At 40.0% G+C, this 16,019-nt stretch overlaps 1 protein-coding gene across 1 annotated transcript; it reads right to left on the reverse strand.

Moving 5' to 3' along the window:
• Positions 1-9,274: 9,274 nt before the first annotated feature.
• Positions 9,275-11,544, reverse strand: LOC112168216 (L-ascorbate oxidase homolog). Its single transcript, XM_024305341.2, has 3 exons — positions 11,184-11,544; positions 9,976-11,082; positions 9,275-9,874 (listed from the first exon to the last, which is right to left on the reverse strand). The coding sequence occupies exons 1-3, from the start codon at positions 11,429-11,431 to the stop codon at positions 9,571-9,573; spliced, it is 1,659 nt and encodes a 552-aa protein (XP_024161109.1). The 5' UTR covers positions 11,432-11,544; the 3' UTR covers positions 9,275-9,570.
• Between the last annotated feature and the right edge of the window lie 4,475 nt (positions 11,545-16,019).

A 16,019-nucleotide genomic window follows, 5' to 3' on the forward strand; every position in this document is an offset into this window, starting at 1 on the left:
AGAAGACCATTTATCTTGCCAAACCCTCTTATTCCTTTCTTTCCAAATAGACCAAATCCCCCATAATAGAAGAGAAAAAAGATCTTCAGAAAGAGACTCTGAACATACCTGCAACCAATCCAAGCACGAAGCCTCCGAATGGTTAGCAAAAATGCCTCCCAGCCCAGGGCACCGGCAAAGAATACTTTTAACAAAGGGGCAATCTCGACTAACATGCTCAACAGACTCATCCGCATTGTTACATAAAGCGCAACCACCCTCAATATAAACATGCCGTTGACGAAGCTGGGAAATAGTAGGTAGAACAGAAGAACAAAATCTCCAAGTATGCACTTTAACCTTACCCGGAACTTTAGTGGCCCACAACCGTTTCCATAGCAAGGTGCCAGAATCAGTGCTAGAGGCAGAAGCAGGAGAGTGCAGCAAATTAAAAGCTTGAACATAAGCAGTTTTAGTAGTAAAAAGCCCTTTAGCATCAAAATGCCAAATAAGCCTATCTGGGACTAACCTCGAACTCAAGGGAATAGCTAGTATCAAATTTACATCAACAGGATCAAAAATATTCTCAATAAGAGTAGCATTCCAACAAGAATCCGAAATTAATTCACTGACCCGAGTCACAAGAATATTCGGACGAAGGAGTGGGCGAAAAAAAGAAGGACGAGGTATCCAAGGGTCGGACCAAATCCGGATAGAGTTACCATCACCCACCTGCCAACGGACACCCCTCATCAACACAGCTTTAGCTTCCATTATGCCTCGCCAACAAGCAGAAACAGAACCGGAAACCCTAGCTGACCAAAAATCACCAGAAGGAAAGTAACGAACTTTATAGATCCTAGCTAGCAGGGAGTTTGGGAAGCGTAACAAACGCCAACCCTGTTTCGCTAGTAAAGCCAAATTGTGAGCATATAAGTCTCTGAAACCCATACCCCCTAAACCCTAAATTAAAACTTAAAAAACAAGAAGAAAATCTCTGTATTAAAAAAATTGAAAAAGTTAAAATAGGATTCAGATTAAAAGACAACCATCTAAAGACAATCGAACCTCGGCCAAAAAATGAGTGCAAAGACAACATTTTTGAATTTTTTTTTCGATGAGAAAAACAGCACTTCTGTTGCAAAACAACATTCTAAGATTTAAGAGTAGTTATATATACACACCTCTTTCTACTTAATACACATCCCTAATTATTTTCTTTTCATTTTTTCACATAAACTTCCAGTATTGCCGTTGTTCAATATGCATTGTCCCATGACGCCCTCCACCTTCAGAAACCACTCTCCACACCACCAAAAGAGAACCCACAATTCTTAAATGCAAATATTACACCCACAAAGGTCAGTTCTCAGTCATTTTTAATTCTCAAAAGAATGTCAATTCTCGAGTATGCAATTTATTTCTGAACTCACATTCTTAGACGCAGATATCTTCTTTCTTGCAAGTTGCAACAACCAATTAACATCAATTTATAATATACAACAACCTTCAAGAACCAGAAACTATTATCCAAATTTCACCACTTGTTACTATTATTATTAAACTTTACGGAATCACACCAGACATCAAAATGATATCAAATTGCATCAATATTTTAATTAAGTAGTTAACCCCAAATTCCAAAACAACAATCACAACCAATTAAACCCCAAACTATCAATGTTCGAAAAAAGAACCCTAACTTATAATTCATGCCGCTCTTTTTGGTACTGGTATTCAACGGAAAACACCAGTACACATCAGTTCCTTCTTAATCCTCCTCCTCTCTCTCCAACAAACCCAGGTCAACCTCTCTAGTTTTCGTCGCGTTGTCGCCATTCCTTGTCGATATGTTTCGCGTCTCCCTGAGTCCTTGGTTTGTAGGAGTGTTTCTCTGCCTTTCTCTCACCGGCTCCGTCATTATTTTCAACACCCTCCCTCCATCATCGAGATGTACTTGGTTAGTTTTTTTCCCCAAAGTTTTGTAAGGTTATTGTTGGAATATTTTTTACCCAAAATAATGGGTGAAAATAGGATGTGTATTAAGAAATTTGGTAGGTGTATTTAAAATTCTCAAGATTTAATTGCGCAAAAATAGTATATGTACAATCATTTAAGTATATATGAAATCTAATATTCCAAGGTCTACCTCAAGTAGCCGCCTTCTGTCGCATCTCAAGATTGACTTTGTAGTTTGTACTATCAATTATATGAGCGGTTCATCATGAGAATATTACTAAAATTATTCATTTGCCCGGTTTCAATTAAATAACCGAATAATTTTCAATTTGATTTATTTACAATTATAATATTGAAAGGGTAATCTTGAGAATACATTATTGCATTGACAAACATTGTCTGGCGTATAAAAAAGTGATAATTATGGTATTCAATTGGTTAAAAATTCTCCAATTTGAATGATCTTTTTGTATGAATGATTCTTGAAGGGGAAACATATATATAGATGGTTCAAATCATTAGCTTATTGGGTTGAGGTAGAGGTGGCAAACAAGTCGGTCTGGTCCATCTAAACAAGCCCATTTGTGCTTCGTCTTGTGCTCAAGCTCCTACCGGCCCATTTAGTCATTTACTCAAACATTAGGCCTAACTTGGCCTAAGGCTCGAGCGTATATCATGTTTGGCCGTGGTCCGGCAGTCCCCAAATTAAACATATTGGTTTATATTTTTGTTATTTGTAACTGAAATTTTTAGTGGAATAGCATGGTGAAATTATGATTTTGATTAAAGAGGTTTTATGTTCAAATCTTATCATTGTAAATCTTTCATAATGTTAAAAGTTATATGAATTTTATTGTTTTAATGGGCCATCCCCATAATATGTCATGCTCGGATTGTGCTAGGCCTATAACGAGCTTGGGCTAGCCTGACTCATGGGCCAATATACCCCAGCCCAACCCGCAAGAACGCCATGTCAGGCGGCCATTAAACGTGTCATGGTCAGGCCAAGAGACCTGTTTGCCATCTCTAGGTCGATCTCATTTCCTCATTGGGAAAAAAAAATGTGTGCATATATATACACACACACACACACACGGAGGTGTTCTAAAGAGGACGTCCGTACTGTCGCTAAAGTGCGGATGTCCGGGATTTATGCTCGATCAAGCATTGACGGCGCAGCACCACTTGCCGAACAGAGGCTAGGAGCATTCTGGACCAGTCTGTAGTCAGGTGGAGTCACCGGCGACCAGTTTGCAGCGCTGCCTAGAACCTTGAAGTTGGAGGTGAGGTCGTTGCCCATAACCTTCAACCTCGATCGCTGCCCAGAAACAGTCTGAGATGCCTCTAACCTCCTTCAGGCATGATTCATGCCGCCGTCACCGCCTGAACGCTGCTGCAGCGTCGACGTCTGCACTTTAACGACAGTGCGGACGTGTGTGTGTGTGTATATAGCCTGAACGCTGCTGCAGCGTCGACGCCTGCACTTTAGCGACAATACGGACATCTATGTGTGTGTGTGTGTGTACATGCCCTTTTGGTGAGAGATCCCTTTTTTTGGCCATTTTAAGGGATAGTTTATTAAACCAACTTTTCGTTCACATATCCACATTTTCACCGTTCAGTGTTTAGGTCTATATGAGTAGATCATCTCTGCAAATTTTCAACTAAATTGATAATCATTAAGGCATGCAAAACGGTGATTTAAAATTATAAACATGAAAGGTTCAGGTTGGACAGATTCGGTTCGTCCATTGATATAAACTAGTTAGATACCTTAATGATCATCAATTTGGCTGAAAATTTGTAGATTTGATCTATACATTAGGACAAAAAAAATGAATAGTTGAGATGCCGAAATGCGATCAAAAGTTTGGTACCACAAGGGATCCCTTAAAATGGCCAAAAAAGGGAATCCCATAGTAGAATTTAGTACAAAATACTGTTTACCTAAAAACTCATAGTCGACGTTTTAGTCCCTGACATTTCAGTTTCACCTAAAAACTCCCTAAACTCTCCAATTTCATCAAATTGGTCCTTCATGTTTATTTGATGATGTGAAGATCTCGTCGTTCAGAACCATAAACATTAATGTAAGTGGAAGACTTAAAAGTATTCTGATTAAAGGAAAATCTAAATAAGAAAATAACATACAAAGGAAAGAAAAAGAAATGATCCTTGATGGGCAAAGATGTCACATCATCAAATGTTATGGAAGTAACAGATCCAAGAATATTTAGAGGATCCTCAAACCAAATGAAGCAGCGGCGGAAGATACTTTTCTCAAAATTGTTTTTCCATCTTCATACCTGCATATAGAACACAATCAAGCATCAACAGTGACAAAAATCCACTTCTTTCGATCCAAGAATATTTAGAGGATCCTCAAACCAAATGAAGTCAGCGGCTAAAGATACTTTTCTCAAAATTGTTTTTCCATCTTCATACCTGCATATAGAACACAATCAAGCATCAACAATGACAAAAATCCACTTCTTTCGATTTAGCGACACCCGCAAAGTTCAATTCTGCACATAAGAATAGCCCTGTAGGGGTAACACTCTTTAAGAACTCAAAAAATGTTTCACACACAAGGTCAGGAGTAGAGCATATTGATTGACTGATCAATGTTATGCTGCATTTTAGAAGCCCTTCTTGAAATTTTGTAAGCACCAACAATAATAAAACAGGTCATTATATGATATTATAAAAACACACAGGTGGATGTTTAAAGATATTAACAAAATTAAAATCAGAAAGTAAGTTTATTGTAGGTACAAGAACTATTTATGGGGTGTTGGCATTCCCATACAAAACCTTGAAGTATCCTACACGCTGATCTCAGAGAATCTCAGGTAAATGCATCTCATGCATTTGAGTTAGTCCGGTGTGTAAAAGAGTGTTTGGTCTAGGAAAGTATCTTTCTGGTTTAATATTTTTTATATATTAAAGATATTTTTCTGTTTGCCAAATCGTGTTATTGAAATCCTAAGTGATTTAGGATTGGTGTCTTTAATTGGTTATCTTTAATCAAAAGATCTTTTCCTAATAGGAGTCTAATTAGGGTATAATCTTGGTTGATTGAATATTGCGTTGCTCCCTCATATATAGGTTGAAAACATACAGTCATAGGGTTAGAGGTGCAAGAATTATTTTGAAAGTCTTGCTTGCTTAAGACTGAGTTTTAATAAGAGTCAAAAAACACTTGTTCCATGTTTAAGTTCTCTAGGCTAAGAAGCACTGATACGGGTACGAGTACTCGGATACGATACGATCTGATACGTGGATATGGCAAATCTTAAATGTAATAGGATACGGGTACGTGAAGGATAGGCAAATCTTATATATATATATATATATATATATATATATATATATATATATATATATATATATATATATAGGCCCGTTCCAAAGCGGACGTCCTCACTTCGCTAAAGTGCTGACGGCGATGCAGCGGAGGCGATCCAGGCGGCGACGGCGGCGCGCTGCTTGCAGGAGGGAGGCCGGAGGCATCTCGGACGGTTCTGGGCAATGTTCGAGGTCGGAGGAGGTCGGGGTTGCAAGTTCTGGGCAGCAACCCGACCTGCAACTGCAGGTTTTCTGGGCAGCGCTGCAACGACGTCGCCGGCGACTCCCCCGATTGCAGACCTCTCCGCTCGACCCCTGGCGTCCTTCTGGCAACCCCCGCTGCTCCGTCGAGCCGAGCTGCCGCGTTACCGTCCGCACTTTAGCGAAAGTGCGGACATCCTCTTTAGAACGGCTCTGTGTGTGTGTGTGTGTATATATATATAATTAGAAAGAAAAAAATACTAGCACAACTCCACTACTAGTCAAAAGTCAAAACAATACTATCACAATCATAATTGAGTCAATTGACACATATGCTGTTAGCACCGAATGACTAGTCAAAACAATACTAGTCACAGCTCCACTACTAGCATCGACTGAAACTCATCCTAGATATGAAACAAACGTGAACATTCAATCACTGCTTCTGCTGCCTCTATCTGAACCCACATCGAATAACAAATATGAGAAGAAGCTCTGAGCTGATCCAAATTGGAGCATTCAACTGATTGAAGAACGTTCAAATATGAGAAGAAGAGCAAAACAAACGTACCCGAAGCGGCAAGAAATTGAAGCTCCTAGGTCCAAGCGAATCGAAGAAGAGGAGAAGTTGTAAGCAGATTTGGTCTCTCCTCTCTCTCCAAGATCCGAAGCGGCTGAGATTAGGTCTTGTCTCTCTCGATCTGGGGTCTTTTGTTTTTTTTTGTTTTCTATTTTTTCAGGGTAAAAAGTCAGTATTACCCCACGTATCCTATTTATTTACATTCTTACGTATCCGCATAGGATACAGACGTATCCAAACCGTATCCAAAATAGGATACGCGTATCTGACGCGTTTCGTACCCGTATCCTGGATCGGTACGGGATACGAAGGTAATTTCACGTATTCGTGCATTATAGGTTCTAGGTCATTTGCTCATGTGCATTGATTCTCTTGAGATCAGTAGAGTGGCTGTGAAGCAAGAAGAGCAATAGTCGAAGATCATTCAAGTGAAGAAGGAGTTCAAGATTGAAGACAAACTTCTCATTAGTTATGTCTAGTGATTGTAGCCGAGCAAGTACTATTTGAGTTTGTAAATAACATATCCTTCATCATAAGTTAATTGGTCTTATTTTGGGTTCTCAAGAGTAAGAGACCCGCAATGTTTTTAATCTCATGTTTGAGGTTTTCACTGCGTAACCAAAAATCATGTGTTCTGTGTTATTTTTGGTTTTTGATCAGTAAGGATTGCAACGTGCCTATCAATCCCCGTTTTTCAGAAAAGACGTTCTGTTCTTGTATTTTCATTTACATGTCAAAAGTAAATTAAACTAGAGGTCTTCTAACAAAAGCTCAGTTATTCTTCTTACGCAGGTTAATACCCAACACAGCCCAGATCCAATTCTAAGTTTCTAACCTCCCCTCCCTAAGTCAATGCACATACACAATTTGAATAATGAAACATAACTAACTAGCTTCATCCTAAACTAAATGGAGCTGGCAATACATAATTATAAATATGAGTTGAAAAACGCTTTTGATCCTAGTTAAAACAACAAAAATTGAAATGGACTCGCATATTAGAAAACAAGGTAGCTGAACACAGTTTTAGTAAAATAAAGCTTGGTTCCACTTATATGAAGTCATGCACAGATGGACACTTGACTTAATTGCATCCCACTTGACCTTAGTTGACCTTTCCTTTTTTATGTTTACTGTTATCCCAAAGAAGAGACTAATCATACACAACATAGTCTAAAATCGCGCGCATTCAATGACTCCTAAACATTTCTCTAAGTACACTCCTACGTTTTCACAAGTCATGACCACCTAGTTGACAACACCAAAACACTTAAAAGAACTGCTCACAAGCTAAAAGTGTAGCCAAGTGATAGAAATTCTCGATCTATTACGCACTACCAATCTTGACAAAACTTAACTATAAGCATTAACTACAATCTTGCAGCAGCCCCACTCATTCAATAGACGGCAAATAAATGTGCCAGACAAAACAAAACTTGCTCAAACAAATAAATGTGCCCACAACCATTTGGATCTTAGTAGATGGCAAAACTCAATTGAAAGGTTTTGAGGAGATGGATTCCAAATGAGCCTTGGATCCATTGCATACTCAATGTGTTTAAAAATATAACTCTTTAAACAAATTCAAATGCGAGGTCCACAAGTTGCATTCAAGTCTCATAATACTTATATTTCCACTAACATCCAATTTACAAGAAAATAAACCAGACCACTCAGAAAGTTCTCTAATTTCATCTTCCTTCAATCAAAAACAAAACGTGAAGCAAGACCTAGTTCCATTTTCTCTATAAAAGTCCAACTAAGTGCAAAACCAAAATCAGATCGAAGAAGAAGATGAAGATAGACCAGAGGAGAAGAAGAGAGACAATTTCCCTGAACAAGAAGTGGAGTCTTTACCCTTGGATCTCCCGAACACCACCCAATTCATGTTCTGCAAAAAAGCTAAACAAATCAATATCGTTCAAAGCTATATCTAGAACAAGCTGAAAATTTCCAACATACCCAACAAACCCAAATTGAAAATTTCCAAACCCAAATCAAACAAAGGCCCTATTAAAAAGGGATATAGTACCTGTAGACTAATCAATTCTCTAGCTCGACCGGAGCTGAGGCGGTCTTAAGCTTCGGCGACTTCGAGCTGAGGCGGCGGAGAGAGAGTGAGAGTGACAGGTGAAAGCGAAAGCGAGAGAGAGAGGTGAGAGCAAAAGCAAGGGAGAGTGAGACTGAGAGCGAGAGTGTATCGATTTCACTCTCGATAGGCTGGTGAGATGGTGAGAGTGAAAGAGAGGGAGAATGACCTAATTTTTTTTTCAAATAAAGGAGTGAAGTTTTTTGTTTTGATACGACTAAGGGAGGGAATTGAGCTAGATAGGGATTTGTGTTTTAGCTAGATAAAAATAAATGTAAATTAATTTTGTTTTTTGTTTTTTCTGATTTCTCAAACAACATATGTCCTAGTAATTGTTGTCCTTAAGTTGTCAATTTCACCAAATTCCAATTGATTACAATGCATGTGTTGGCTGAGTTTGAGAGCAGACGACAAATATAACTAATATGTCATCTGACTAACTCAGACAATCGACATCAAAATGTCGTGTGTTGTCTATTACATGTCATGTGATTCACTTATTCTTGTAGTATACTTTTGACAATCTATTAATCTTGTAGGGTTAGTTGTGGTGTTTATTTGTGTGCCTAGTTTTACTTGTATGAAAATAGCTATTACATTATGGAGCTAGCTCTCAATTCTCTACGGGAACGATTCCTACTTACCATTATTATTTCTGACAATATATATTAATCTCGTAGAATTAAGTTGTAGTACTGTTTCATGTGCCTAGGTTTAGATAAATAAAAATAGCTATCGCCTTACTTGCTGATTAAGCACTCAATTAGGAAAAGAAGTAGAGACTAGCTCCCATACTTCAAGAATAATCTTAGCTAGCTAGCTTCTTATAAAAGCAATTATTGCATAAAACTCCTAAAAATAAATAAACTAAAATGTAAAGTAAGCTAATAAGTCCCTGTACTTGTGTTGTATTTTAGCTAGCAACTCTTAATGCACTCAATTGTTTCATACTGTACTTAATTATGTGGTATTTCTTAAGAAGTTTTCTAAGCAATGTTTAAATCATCTCATCATCAGAATAGATTTGAACGCGACAAAGAATTGAAGAAGAACTTGATCTCACCCATTTTAAGTTATCTTATGACGATTTACGAAATTAAGTTACTTAGAAGTTGAGAGAGAGGGATAAAAGAGAGTACGTAACATATAGTCAAAATATGAAGTACAAAAAGGAAAAAGGAAAAGGAAATGAAAAAGAAAAACGTCTAGAGGATTAGACAATCCTTTATGTCGTTCCAACCCTTCTTATTCTTTACCATTCTTCTAACTCTCCTTGCTTCTTAATTAAAATTGCCTGCAACAATAAATACACATACTGCGATGATCACGACTAAGTCACTCACACGCCTCTGGCTCTCTATCGATCGAGCTCAGTGTGAAGCAGCATGGCACGGTGATAAAATATCTCCATTAATTAGTTCCGGTAAGGTGGGGGCGGCTTGGGCATGTCCTTAACGATGCCGCAGACCAGGGCGGTGTCTGGCATATTGTACTCGTCCCTTGTAGAATGGCTAGGATTAGGAACGGCGATATAGAGTTGTTGCCCTAGGTAGCGCCTTTCCGGATGTTCTGACCTAATATTCCACATTCCGGGGTTGTCAAATGAGGTCATGATGGCAGCCCATGATTTGGGGTACACTTGGATTGTGTGCCTGCTCACAGCGTCAAGAAGGTTGTAGTTTTTCCTTTTTTCTGGGTCCCATCTTCCTGGCTCGATGCTGCATGCACGTATAGATCATGATCATCGATCCAAATCAGTACTTCTAACAAATAATTCAAATTTGTATTCATATATAGTTTGAAATTAGTTGCTACTTACGCGACGGCAAAGATGGCGTATCCCGACACGTGCCATGTCTGGAGGCTCTTCTCGTGGTTCTCAAAGATAATCTCCACAAAGTCTCTGTGGGTTTGATTCACAACATTGGGATGGACCTCTACCTTGGTCTCGTCCTCTGGGGGTTCATCCTTGATGGTGTCAGTCTTGAACACCTTGTCACCCACTCCATAGTATTCAGCAAGCTTGAGTGGGGTTTCAGGGTCCACATGGGAGACTCCGTTTATAGAGTAGCGTAGCTTGCCATCCACCTTGGATGCGGCGTTGGCGAGTCTGATGGTGCGGCTGATGTTAATCTTTCCGTAGTGGTAGGAGCCCTGAGGATTAGGTCTAGCAGCACTAGAAGTGAGATTCCAACGGAAGGAGCGGAACTGGTTAAGAGACCATGCCCATCCTTCTGGGGCCTCAGGGAGCTCGGGGTCGGCAGGGCCCTTACCATTTTCATAACGTATGATTCCCTTACCGGTGAGCACGCTTTTGGTGAATCTTGTGGATGCTACCATGTAATAGTCTTTGGGGTCTTTGTCAGCTGTGACTAGCACCGCCATGCATTGCCCGAGATGCACATCAAGTGACTGGTACGTATTTTGGACGGTGTGGGAGCCCTCCATCTCCACTAACGTCATCCAGTGTTCTTGGATCCTAAAGTTAAGGGTGTTCTTAAGACCTACATTGCAAATCCTATACTTGTAGGTCTTGCCGGCTTTCATGGTGAAGAGGGGCTCGTCTTTACCGTCGCCCTTTGCATCTTTACCGTTGATGAGGACACCGTCAGGCCTGGCCATACTGCGACCGCTGTCAAGTAGTTTCTTGACAGCGTTGTGGCTTTTGGTGTACCAGTCCCCGATGAGGACAGTGTAGTCATCCTCCGGAGTATCATAAGGAACTGGGATCATTAGACGACTATTCACGCGGAGACCGCCGAATGCACCGCCTGCCCTGTGCATAGCAGTTGTTGGATAGTATATAAAGCTGCCAATCTGATCCTTCACCTGGAACTGATAGGTGAAGTTCTTACCCGCGGGTATGGGGCACATAGTTCCAGGTGTTCCGTCTTGCCATGAATTCTTCCTCTGCTGGATACCACTCCTGCATATATGCAACCAATTCATTAATATTAGTTACCTGGCTTATATATAGTGAATTACAAAATGAAATGATGGACTCCATGAGAAGGAACGCGTACGTACCATGTCAAAAGGAATGGCTCGTCCAGGTTATTGAACACGTTCACGACTACGTTGTTGTTTGTGGTGGAATTAATGTTGGGACCAGGAAATTGGCCATTGATGAGAATGACTTGCTGTGGGACTCCCAGTGGAGAGAGGGTTCCATGGGTGACATTCCATTCGAAGTTTATGGTAGGGTCTCCACAGTGCACGACTGAAATTGTCCCCAGTGAGAGACATAGCAGCAGCAGAAGCATCATTCCGGACATCTCTCTCCTGGCGGTTTCACTTTATGTATCCACACCTTAATGCCTAAACTAGAAGAAGAATGGGTGTGTATATATATGGCTTTAATGCGCTCAGATCTGTTGTTCCAAATAGCTCCAGTATCTTACCTATTATATACATGCCATTGACAATTTCTCAACCATTCAAATTCCCCCGCAATGGTTGATCTCGGACCTTGGCCCTTCTGTCTTGCCCCTTGCAATGCGGCCTTCCTCTCATTTTTTCCCCACATCCCTTCTGACTCTGTCTCCCCAACTATTGGATCTGCATGTTCTGCTCCTTCCTCGTACAAAATGAAATAAGTTACGGAACCAAGACAACCTATCTTACTAATAAAGAAAGGGTTCCGTCAACGCCTAAAAATAGAAGCTTAGGAAATGTTATATATATAATTTATATTGATAACAAATTGATTATTTTGTTGACGTTTTCAAAAGTATTTTGAATTTTTAGTTTTATTTAAGAATCAATTTTATGTCAAAATCTAGCCCTTTTATTTTATAGGCAACTCCCAGACGAGATCTTCAAGCTAAATTATTAATGTCCTTCCAGTCAGAGAAAAGTTTAGTACTAACTAATTTTTGTATCTGTTTTAGTTTCATGATTTTACATGTTAAAATCGATTACCATTTCAAAAGTTCGAATTTCTTCACCCCAAATATAACTAATAAATATAATTTTTTATTAAAACCTAGCGAGACTTTTCTCTCAAACCCTAGCTAGTCTACGATCTCCTTGCCTCCACCGTCAAATTTTCTACCCTACTCTACCACTTCTCTCAATTCCATGGCTCCCATTGATGCTGTCACAGCGAGCTTTGCTGCCTCCCTTGCTCTCGCTGAGGGCGGTATTGCCCCTGATATGGGGAAAATTGGTGGTGGTCCTGCGCGCAGGTCATCCCAATCCTTTCTTCTTGGCAAACCATTGACCCGAAAGCAGATTGATCCGAAGGCTTTCAAAACTCACTTCCACCGAACTTGGATGGTGGACAAGGAATTCAAGATCCAGGAGAGGGCTGGGGATATGTTCCTATTCTCTTTCGAATCTGTTCGAGATCGAAACAAAGTTTTACGAGGAGGAGTTTGGTGTTATGATCGTGCCCCCGTGTGTTTTGTAGAGTATGATGGGAGTCAAACAATTGCATGAAGTCCAATTCAAGCATCTCCGAGTTTGGGTTAGGGTTTCTGGAATACCACCTCTTTATGAAGAGCATGAGAATCTCACACTAATTGGGAACCTCCTTGGGGCTTTTTTGGATTATGATAAGAAGGAGTTCAAGAAAGGCTCAATTAGGGTTTTATTCTCTCATGATGTGTCCAAGCCGATCTTGCTTGAACGAAGAGTTTATCTGGATGTTGGTGTCAAACCGGTTCTTCAGTTTCAATTTGAACATTTGAAGGGGAGATGCTCTCAATGTGGACTTGTCACTCATGCCGGAATTGCTTGTGCGGAACCGTGTATGGCAAACCCTTCTCTTAGGGTTTTGCATTTTCCTGGACCATCGGTATCTGGAGGTTCGTTCTCTTTCTCGGCAAAGGAAAAGAATGATCTATTCACTGCCTCTTCTTCCATCCCTTTGAAGAGGAAACCAGTTATTCGTCGATTAGAGCGGCCAATTTCCCCTACTTCTCCTTCGATCCCTACTGCGGATTTTGCTGTGATTGATGCTTCTTTGGAGCACGAGTTGGAGAAGGATCAGAGTCCAACACTAAAACCTCCCATAGAGACTTGTGATTTGGATGGTTCTGCATGTATGCAGGTGCAGCAAGAAGCGGGTTTGTCTTCTAAGAAATGAAATTGAACCAGTGTTGGTAACCCTTCCCCCAAGAAATTCAAAACTATATTAGGTGGAAAGGTTCCAACCCTACAGGTTGATGCATTGGGACTGATTGAAGATGACAGTGATGTTGCTTTGGTAACTCTGAAGAAGAAGACCAGCAGGCCTCTTGGCAGCAAGAATAAGAATCAGCGCACTAGTAAGAAGACTAATGGTAGTTTTCTGAAGCTCACCTATCCTACAACCACTAGTTCGATCTGCTTCCAGCCCTAGAGACAAGGGGAAAGGAAAGCTTTGATTTCATGGTTTCCTTTTTGCCTAATAATGCTAGAAGTGGAGTCTTCTACGACTTTCATCTTTGTTTTCTAGTTGTACACCAATTGAGGTCTCTAGGCGACTAGATTACAGCTTCATGAGAGGTTGGTAGGGAGAGTTTTGTTTCTTGTTTTTAGGCTCAATAAGTGAGCGAATGTGTTTCTAATGAGGGTACCTGGTGTCTTTTGTTAGTTAGCTCATACCATTATATGTGTCTTGCTTGATGTGTGTTCTGGGCCTTAAAATAAAGAATTCCTTGGCAAGCTACTACTCAAGGCCAGACAATTTAGTGCAGATTTCCAGTTCAAAGAAAACTACATTTTAAGTTTTATTGCTTGATTGTGTGTCCAGAAATTTTATGAGTCATCTATATATTATTATATTTCATTACCAAACATAATATATATATAAACCACTTCTCACTTTCCATCTGCCTTGATAAGTCGGAATTATTGTATGTGGTTGCAGCAAAGTGTTGATCAAGAAGATGAACGATTGAGAAGTTTGAAAGACGAGTTGGGTGTTGAAGCTTACAAGGGGTATTGAATACACTCTAGTACTCAACCAGTGTAAAACGGCAGGAAAGCGATATAAGCTGAAGGTATGCTTTAGAATTTGACTTCCTGTGGCAAATGGATGGTGAATTGCATATATACAACTCTTCATCTGAGTGGTATTAATTCTTAACTTTGTACTAGAATTCTGTTCAAGTGTGTAATATTTATGCATTTTTTTTTTATTACAAATCTTTTGCATTGTTTACATGTGATTACATTACATACATAATACCTTAGGGCCTGGAAAAGTTTATTGGATTCTCCTATGATCTTCCATTGTAGTCTGTTTGGTGAAGTGGCTGATAGATTTAATTGTTTTATTAGCATTACCATGAACTATATTTGGTCTGAGCTGTTTTGTTTTTTTTGTTTTTTCTTTCCCATCACACAAAACAGATGGGAAAGAAGAAATCTACCGTTACTGAAACTTAGGGAAGTGGAAAAATAAAGGTCACATGGCCTGATGAAATAGTAGCAACATTTTGTGATATAGCTGTTAAGGAAGTGGCAAAGGGAAACAGGCCAGGTACTCATTTTGATAAAAAGGGATGGTCTAATGTTGTTGAAGCCTTTAAAGAGTTAACTGGAAGGGACTATGATAAAAGTCAATTGAAAAACAAGTGGGATTCGCTTAAAAATGATTGGAAATTGTGGAGTTCTCTAATGCATAAGGAAACTGGTATTGGATGGGATCCTGCTAAGAAGACCGTTGATGCACCTCCTGAATGGTGGCAAAGCAAAATTCAGGTGGGTTTTCTTCAATTGTTTGCTTGTTTCTTTTGCTGTTATTATTATTTTTTTTTAAGTATGAATTCAGTTTTTAAAAGTAAGAATTCTATTTTATTACTATGAAATCAATATTCTTACATGTAAAAATCTTATTTTTCTGCAGGAAAATCTGGAGTATCGCTATAATGTCCCGAACCTAAATTCACCGGTTTACTAGTTGTGGGACAGTGAACGACAATTTGTTTTACCTTTACTCTTTTTCGGTAACTTTAGTGGCCCTAAATTGTTGACTTTTGTTCGGGTCAAAATTTGAGAAAGTTTTCTTCATGAAAGTTGTAGAGGGCGTTAAACCGAGCGCGTGCATATGTGGTACGTAAAAATCGGAGTTCGTATGCGAAAGTTATCAGAGAAAAGGTAAAGTTACTGTTCATGGTAGAAATTGGTATAAATAATGAAAATTTACTGTGGTAGGTTTCCAAATCCGGAAACCCACCTTTCTCTCTCCTCTCCCCCGATCTCTCCCCTTTCCTCTTCGGGTGATTTCTTCTCCCCTTCGATTCGTCGCCGTCCGGCCATTAACCAGTGGGCAACCGGCCACCACGTGATCGCCTCTTCCTCCTCTTGATGCTAGTGCCCTTGTGTTTCGGCGATTTGGCCGGAAAACACCGGATCGAAGCAAGGAACCTCACGAGGGCAGTTTGAGCTTTTCCGGCGATTCAGCCATTTCCGGCCGTCTCCGGCCACCAAACCGGCGTCGAAGGTGGGGTTTTTGCCAAGGATCATTTCCCCCCTAGCCTTGAGTCGCGATTTGCAGCGTGGAAGGAGAATCAAGGAGAGCCAGATCCTAGGGTTTGGGATTTTTTCTGGAAATTTTTCACCGGCCGAATTGGAGTTCTTAAAGGTAAAATTGGATTGTGTTGTGGTTGAGAAAAATGTTGGGTCTGATGAGTAGGTGGCGCTGCTGAAATTTGGTGACCATTGGAGGTGGTGGCCACCGGCGCGTGAGCCCCACGCGCCGCCACTGTAGGTGGCGTGAAGGCGCGTAAGGCAGTGTTTTAATTCCAGTTTTTAGCCCATTAAATCCTATAAATTGTGTAGAGCTTGTATGTGAAGTTTGGTAATTTTTGGAGAAACTAGGAATTATTTATGAATTTTGAAGTTTAGGGTTTCGATTATCGAATTACGAGAATC

Source organism: Rosa chinensis, chromosome 5, assembly GCF_002994745.2.
Source record: "Rosa chinensis cultivar Old Blush chromosome 5, RchiOBHm-V2, whole genome shotgun sequence".
In the NCBI taxonomy this organism is placed as follows: domain Eukaryota; kingdom Viridiplantae; phylum Streptophyta; class Magnoliopsida; order Rosales; family Rosaceae; genus Rosa; species Rosa chinensis.

What these genes read in the sequence shown, in the direction of transcription:
- LOC112168216 (XM_024305341.2), bottom strand. Translation starts at nt 11,431, where the DNA reads ATGTCCGGAATGATGCTTCTGCTGCTGCTATGTCTCTCACTGGGGACA. An exon ending in GAGCCATTCCTTTTGACATG is followed by an intron (nt 11,083 to 11,183) that starts GTACGTACGCGT and finishes GCATATATGCAG; the next exon opens with GAGTGGTATCCAGCAGAGGA. An exon ending in TACGCCATCTTTGCCGTCGC is followed by an intron (nt 9,875 to 9,975) that starts GTAAGTAGCAAC and finishes ACGTGCATGCAG; the next exon opens with CATCGAGCCAGGAAGATGGG.